This window comes from Sus scrofa, chromosome 5 (assembly GCF_054392235.1).
Source record: "Sus scrofa isolate SSC_HxYL_T2T_F1_AM1 chromosome 5, Sscrofa_HxYL_maternal_Yorkshire_Landrace_v2.0, whole genome shotgun sequence".
NCBI lineage: Eukaryota > Metazoa > Chordata > Mammalia > Artiodactyla > Suidae > Sus > Sus scrofa.
In genome coordinates, this window is record NC_139387.1 from 25,293,354 (window position 1) to 25,300,760 (window position 7,407).

The 7,407-nt window shown below is 50.2% G+C and overlaps 1 protein-coding gene and 1 long non-coding RNA gene across 4 annotated transcripts; one reads left to right on the forward strand and one right to left on the reverse strand.

The window, feature by feature from the left end:
• Positions 1–294: 294 nt before the first annotated feature.
• Positions 295–2,418, reverse strand: LOC110260685 (uncharacterized). Its single transcript, XR_014803390.1, has 3 exons — positions 2,358–2,418; positions 757–802; positions 295–433 (listed from the first exon to the last, which is right to left on the reverse strand). It is a non-coding gene; the product is annotated as an uncharacterized LOC110260685 (long non-coding RNA).
• A 110-nt stretch (positions 2,419–2,528) lies between these two features.
• SUOX (sulfite oxidase) lies at positions 2,529–7,374 on the forward strand. Of its 3 annotated transcripts, none has more exons than XM_085024718.1 (5): positions 2,529–2,583; positions 3,265–3,330; positions 3,984–4,108; positions 4,659–4,836; positions 5,069–7,374. In XM_085024718.1, exons 3-5 carry the CDS (start codon positions 4,059–4,061, stop codon positions 6,476–6,478), a joined length of 1,638 nt encoding a protein of 545 aa, XP_084880844.1. In that variant the 5' UTR covers positions 2,529–2,583; positions 3,265–3,330; positions 3,984–4,058; the 3' UTR covers positions 6,479–7,374.
• The last annotated feature ends 33 nt before the right edge of the window (positions 7,375–7,407 follow it).

Here is a 7,407-nt window from a genome sequence, read left to right on the forward strand (position 1 = left end):
TTTTTTTTTTTCTTTTGCTATTTCTCTGATACTAGAAATTTGGAGGAAAAGGAATATGTTATTGAATCAGAAACACACCCTCCCTTGCATCTTAGTACCTCCTTATTCCCATTAATTTTTTCTTGAATAGTGAGATAGCTCAATTTGGAAAATAGCCCCTTTATTGCTGTTTAATTAGTCCTGTTCCCAGGCCACTGGAGAGCTTATCAAGTCTGACTGTAGCTTATTAGGCCATCATAACAGAATGGGTATTGTGGTGCAAAAGAAACAAATCCAACTAGGAACCATGAGGTTTCGGGTTTGGTCCCTGTCCTTGCTCAGTGGTTAAGGATCTGGTGTTGCCGTGAGCTGTGGTGTAGGTCGAAGACTCTGCTCGGATCCTGCGTTGCTGTGGCCCCTAGCCTGGGAACTTCCATATGCTTTGATCATGACCCTAAAAAGCCAAAAAAAAAAAAAGCCAGAATGGGTAGTGGTCTATGAACTTCTGGGCAGACAAGTGACGAGATTGGAGGGAGAGGCGGTATTTTTGAATTAACATTTTTGATTGATAATGTGGCTACTATCTCATTAGGAAATTCCGCTCTTGTTTCATACTAGAAGCCCTCAATCCATCAAAATCTAAGTGGAAGTGGATAGGGGGAGAATGACACAAAGAAGTGATTAATTAACATCTGTAGGAGGAGTTTTCAATTCCAAAGGATCTGAAGGACAGACACCACGACAGCCTAGTATTCAGCCCTGTCTTTGACAGCTTACCAGCTGTGGCCTCAAGTTATTTAGCTGCTCTCTGCCTCAGTGTCTTCTGTAAAATGAAGAAAAGTTGAGATTTAAAAGATTAATTATATAAAGTATGTGTGTGGCTTTATGTAAGGTGACATTCTTAGGCAAAAGTCTCATTCCATGGCTTCAGATAGTCCATAACTGACTTCTCTGTATCTTTGGGCTGAGACTTTTTTTTTTTTTTTTTTTTTGTCTTTTTGCCTTTTCTGGGGCCGCTCCCACGGCATATGGAGATTCCCAGGCTAGGGGTCTAAATCAGAGTCAATGCTGCCGGCCTACTCCAGAGCCACAGCAACGTGGGATCGACCTACACCACAGCTCATGGCAATGCTGGATCCTTAACCCACTGAGCAAGGCCAGGGATCGAACCTGAAACCTCATGGTTCCTAGTTGGATTTGTTAACCACTGCACCACTACAGGAACTCCCTAAGACTATTTTTAAGACTGCTATAGTAGGTTGGGTGTCGGATCTCTGATGATTTAATTATACACAGTTCATTTGGGGATCTTTCTTTTTCCAGAAACTTTAACGCCAAAATCACCTTTGCATTGTCAATTCCTCTTTCGGTTTATCTCTTAGCGCTCCTCCCACAGCTCCTTCATTCCTAGTGAAAGCTCTTAGGAGAGCAGAAAGGGAGGGGAACTGATTTTCCAAAATTAAAGATGAAGACCTTCACTTAAGGCTGTAGCTCAACCTTCTAGTCTCCAGAGGGCAGTGTGGATACGTTTGCCCCAGGTTCACTGCTAGCCAATGACAAGATTTCACTTCGGGGCCAAATGATAAAAGGGTAATAGCAAACAATGTTCTATTATGCCCTTTACTCTGAGATTATGAGCACTTACAATGTTCCCCTATTTTGGGGTGTTAAAATGTCATTTCTCTTATTAAGTAACGATTTTTAAAAAATTGACCACTAAGCAAAAAGAAAAAAAAAAAGGTGGCTATTCAGTGTTGGTTCTATAATCTGGGGAGAAATTAAACTAGTCTGAAGAATCTCTTTGAATTGTTATGTAGACCCCATTTCTGCTCTCGTTCCTGGATATAAGAGAATTGAGCACTTGCTCTTGTTTCCTCTAAAATACAAACAGGGCAGGAGTTCCCGTCGTGGCTCAGCGGGAACGTATCCTTGAGGGGGCAGGTTCAATCCCTGGCCTCGGCAGTGGGTTAAGGAGTCTACCTTGCGGTGAGCTGTGGTGTAGGCCAGCGGCTACAGCTCCGATTCCACCACTAGCCTGGGAACCTCCATAGGCCGCGGATGAGGCCCTAGAAAGACAAAAGACAAAAAAAAAACAAAACAAAACACAGGGCTGTTGCAGTTGCAACACAGACGTTTGTGAAAAACAAGATAAGAGGCGGAGCTCACCCCCCCCCCCGCCCCCGGGAGAAAGCCGTCTGAATCCCGAGGCCTCTAGTGAAAGCACTTGTGTCTCAGATAGCTGGGAGGGGAGCACTTGTGTCTCAGATAGCTGGGAGGGGTAGGGACATCCCTCAGCCCAACCTCTGGGCGTCCTCATCACTTTGCACTGCCCCGAATTCCGGACGTCCTTCTCCGGCGGGGTAAAAGCAAAAACTTACCGTTCTAGTTCCGAGCCCAGGTGGCATCCCCGCCTGCCTCGGCCTCCAGGAGGCGGGGCACAGCAGCAGGGAGGCGGTCTATGGCCCGCCAATGACTTGGGGACGAGCAGAGGGGCGAGAGTGGTCCTTTACTCTAGCCCAACGTCACGGCGCAAGCCCCGCCCCCTCGCCGACTGCGGCTGGGCGCTGAGCGGGTGAAAGAACCACGGTGCGGACGGCGAACCCGGTAAGGAACCTGGGGCCGGGAGGAGGCAGGACTAGTAACCGGGAGGAGGCAGGACTAGTAACCTGGGCAGGGGCGGCGCGGGGTCGGGGGTGGTGTTGGTCCTCAGGGGTGCTCCGAATCCCAAGGACAACAAAACTGCTAGTCCCCGCCTCCACTACCGCTAGCCGAGTGTTCCTGGGGCCGCGGGGTGTTGCTACTAGACACTCCTGGGCCAGCTGTTGGGCGACATGGAACCGGGTGCTTGTGTCTTGGTGCTGAACACATCCATATTCTACCAAATTTTTCCTCTGGGGAGTGACTGGCGACTACCCGCACAAGGCGGTGCCATCTGTTTAGCGGCAGACTGCCTCTCCCAAACCTGGGATACTGGGCTGACCGAGTCTGCCTGCAAGTCAGTCCTACCTATGCAGCTCCAGTCTGCTTTTAGTAGGCTGCTGGGATTGAGGAAAGGTGGCAGGGAGAGTGAGGGTTCTAAGGCCCAGGAGTAAAATGCAGACTCCACTCCTATTTCTAGCTTCCTCCTAGTGTCTCTGCCAGCACCCCTCTTTAGCATCTCGTCAGCAATTCTGCCTCTTCTCACCCCTCCCCGCTTTGGCCCTCCTGGGGTCAGTGATCTGCTCAGTGCTTTAAGGAAGAAACTGCGCAAGCCAGCGCAGAAAAATTACCTTCTTCCGTCTCTAGCCCGTCCCCTGACACCCTGGACATTAACTCCTCGATCTGCTGAGCTCACTGGAATGGCCAGGCCAGGTAGGGGTGGGAACCCCCGGTTGGGGCCCAGTTCCCAGCCAGGTTCAATTTTTATTTATTTTTTTAGGGTGGGTGGAGGGAGAGGAGGGAAAGGCCTTCAATGACAGTGTTATTACTTGTTGGCTCATCACAGCAGTTCTGCTAGGTAGGTCTCATTTGACAGATGAGGACACAAGTTCAGAGAGGCTTGGTATCTTGCCCAGGAACAGGGCTGGTCAATGGCAGGGCTAGTTTCACAAACACAAAGCGTTGACTCCAAAATCCAAGCTCCTCACCCCATCAGGCTGCCACTATCTTTTTCACCTTTTTGTGTCTAAGTCAGTATACCCCTCAGTTGTCCTCTGCTGAATTTAGAAATAATGAACAGGCAAACTGAGCCTCTGCCTTTTAGACCTTTGGCCCCCATTGTTCTCTGTAGTGGACAAAGTAGAGAGTGGAGGGCGGGAGATAGGTAATTCTAGGAGACCCCCTCCCACCCCCTTATTCCTTTCCATCCTGTCAGCATAGTCTGTCTCCAGAGTTCTCCAGGTTTTCTATAAGGACCCATTTGGACCCTCACTCCCATTCTTTGGCCTCAATACCACAGAAAAAAGTTTCCCCATTTGTCCAGAGAGCTCCTGGCTGATTTCTGTCCTCCCACCCATTCCCACAAGCTGCCCTAATCTCATCACCTCCCAGGACTCCCTGTCTTTATCCTGGAATCTTCCTCCTATCCCAGGTGTGCTACAATGCTGCTGCTGCGCAAAGTTGTGCTTCCAGGAATCCAGCAGGCCTGCAGGTAGGCCTTCCAGTTTCTGGCTCATATCTTCTACCCACTGTACTTTTATGACTCTTATCTGCCAGATAAGATCATTGAGATAGTGACCTGGGAGGAAAGGGAAAGCCACATCCCACATGTCCCACCCATCCCTGAGAAACTAAGTCCTAACCAAAGGAACCAATGGCTAACCTGGGAGAGGTTCACCCCGGGCCTTCTCTGGCCCTTTTTTTTTTTTTTTTTTTTTTTTTTTTTTTTTTTTTGTCTTTTTGCTATTTCTTGGGCCGCTCCTGCGGCATACGGAGGTTCCCAGGCTAGGGGTCGAATTGGAGCTGCAGCCACCAGCCTACACCAGAGCCACAACAACGCGGGATCCAAGCCGCGTCTGCAACCTACACCACAGCTCACGGCAACGCCGGATCGTTAACCCACTGAGCAAGGGCAGGGACCGAACCGGCAACCTCATGGTTCCTAGTCCGATTCGTTAACCACTGCACCATGATGGGAACTCCCCTCTGGCCCTTTTTTATGATGAGAAGTGTGCTACTAAGAAGGCCTCTCTCTCTTCCAGACTCAAGTCCACTCCCTCAAGGCTCTGCATTCAGGCCTGCTCTACAAATGATTCATTTCAGCCCCAGCACCACATCCTCGCCTTCTCTGGTGATCACTCCAGCACCAAGGGATGGAGAGTCATGGGGACCCTGCTAGGCCTCGGTGCAGTGTTGGCCTATCATGACTACCAGTGCAAGGTAAGGGAAGGAAGGAACTTCACTGTCAGAACAAAGGGGCCCTAGTGAGCTCCCAGGCAACCCAGCCTTTACCACAGAACCCATGGTGACCCTGCCTTCATGCACAGTAGAGATGGATTCTGTTGCCTCCATTCCCCAGTGACCCCAATTTTGTGGGTTAGGTCAAGGTGAGCTGGAGTGATGTCTTCTTAACATTTGGTTCCCTTTTGCCTCACCTCCACCCTGCCTGCAGGCTGCTCAGGAGCCACCACGCATATACACGAGGGAGGAAGTGAGATCCCACAGCAGCCCTGAGACTGGGATTTGGGTGACTTTGGGCTCTGAGGTCTTTGACGTCACAGAATTTGTGGACCTACACCCAGGGGGGCCATCAAAGCTGATGCTAGCAGCCGGGGGTCCTCTAGAGCCCTTCTGGGCCCTCTATGCTGTTCACGACCAGCCCCACGTGCGAGAGATACTGGCTCAGTACAAGATTGGGGAACTGAGCCCTGAAGACAAGGCACCCTCCACCTTGAAGACCTCTGACCCTTATGCTAATGATCCTATACGTCACCCAGCCCTGAAGGTTAACAGCCAGCGCCCTTTTAATGCAGAACCTCCCCCTGAGCTGCTGACAGAAAACTACATCACACCCAACCCGATCTTCTTCACTAGGAATCACTTGCCTGTGCCTAACCTGGACCCAGACACCTATCGCCTGCATGTAGTAGGGCCACCTGGGGGTCAGTCACTGTACCTATCCCTGGATGACTTGTACCAGTTCCCCAAGCATGAGATCACAGTCACTTTGCAGTGTGCTGGCAACCGGCGCTCTGAGATGACTCGGTTCAAAGAAGTAAGAGGTCTGGAGTGGAATACAGGGGCAATTAGCACTGCACGCTGGGCTGGGGCACGGCTCTGTGATGTGTTAGCCCAGGCTGGTCACCAACTCTCTGAAGCTGAGGCCCATGTCTGCTTTGAGGGATTGGACTCAGACCCCACAGGGACTGCTTATGGAGCATCCATCCCTCTGGCTCGGGCCATGGACCCTGAAGCTGAGGTCCTGCTGGCATATGAGATGAATGGACAGCCTCTGCCTCGTGACCATGGCTTCCCTGTGCGGGTGGTGGTTCCTGGCGTAGTGGGTGCTCGCCATGTCAAATGGCTGGGCAAAGTCAGCGTGGAACCAGAGGAAAGTCACAGCCACTGGCAGCGGCGGGATTACAAAGGCTTCTCTCCATCTGTGGACTGGGACACTGTAGATTTTGACTCGGCTCCATCTATTCAGGAACTTCCTGTCCAGTCAGCCATCACACAGCCCAAAGACGGGGAGACAATAGAGTCAAGGGAGGTGACTATCAAGGGCTATGCATGGAGTGGTGGAGGAAGAGCTGTGGTCAGGGTGGATGTGTCTCTGGATGGGGGCCTAACCTGGCAGGCGGCTGAGCTGGATGGAGAAGAACAGCGTCCCCGAAAAGCCTGGGCCTGGCGGCTATGGCAGCTGCAAGCCCCTGTGCCAGCTGGGAAAAAGGAACTGAATATTATTTGTAAGGCTGTAGATGACAGCTACAATGTGCAGCCAGACACAGTGGCCCCAATCTGGAACCTCCGAGGCGTGCTCAGCAATGCCTGGCACCGTATCCACGTCCATGTCGCCCCATGAGAAAGTGAAATGGAATCATCTGCGCTCCAGAACCACCTTCTTAACATCCAGCCTTTGGCCTCATTACCACAGAAAAAGCTTTCCCTCCACCTCTCCATGTTTTGGATCACAACCCTGATGATGTCTTTGTAAGCCATAGGCAGGTAGACACATCACACATTTCCGCTCAAGCAACCAACCCTCTTTGATACTATGTCACATACCCCTTCTGGCCAGTGACCCTGTACCGGGAGGTGAGAGCTACTGGAGAAAAGGGCTAGGAGTAGGAAAAGTAATTTTGGAAATAGTGCTAATTACTAACCCTATCTCCATTTCTAATGACTGTCACCACCGAGGCCTTGTTTTGCTTTTCTTCTTGGATTCTTCACTGCATATGTGAGGGTACGTGTAAGAAAAGCCTATGTGCAACTTTTTACTGCCTCCCTAGGTTCCCAGGGGTAACGACGGTTCCACTTTTCTAAATACATCAATAAAATATCTGTTTAAGACCACCAATCTGAAAAAGCAAAAAACTGACTTTGGGGACCTCTTGAGGCTGAGAAGTGAGCAAATTGCAGGAGGGAGGTACACTAATGCTGGGATATCTAGTGAGATAACCTCAAACAAACAAAAGGTGGGGGGGAGAGGAAGCAGGTGCAGGGAAGTTAAGAAGCAGGGTTTCCTTTACTAAGGTCTGTCAATATTGGCAGAGCTGCTAAGATGAATGACCTCAGCATACTACCCAAGAGGAAATTTTTTAATATCTGACATGTTTAAGCCCCTCCCCCTACAATTCCTACATCTTTGGCAGGAAAAGGCAAAGAATGCTAAGAGGTTAAAAATCAATATTGTCTTAGGAGAGGCCAAGGCAAAACTTGGCACTAGCTGCAGATGTGCCAGGCAAGCAGGGCGTCCAATGTGGCCTAGTTTGCAAAAGAGATGCAGATGAA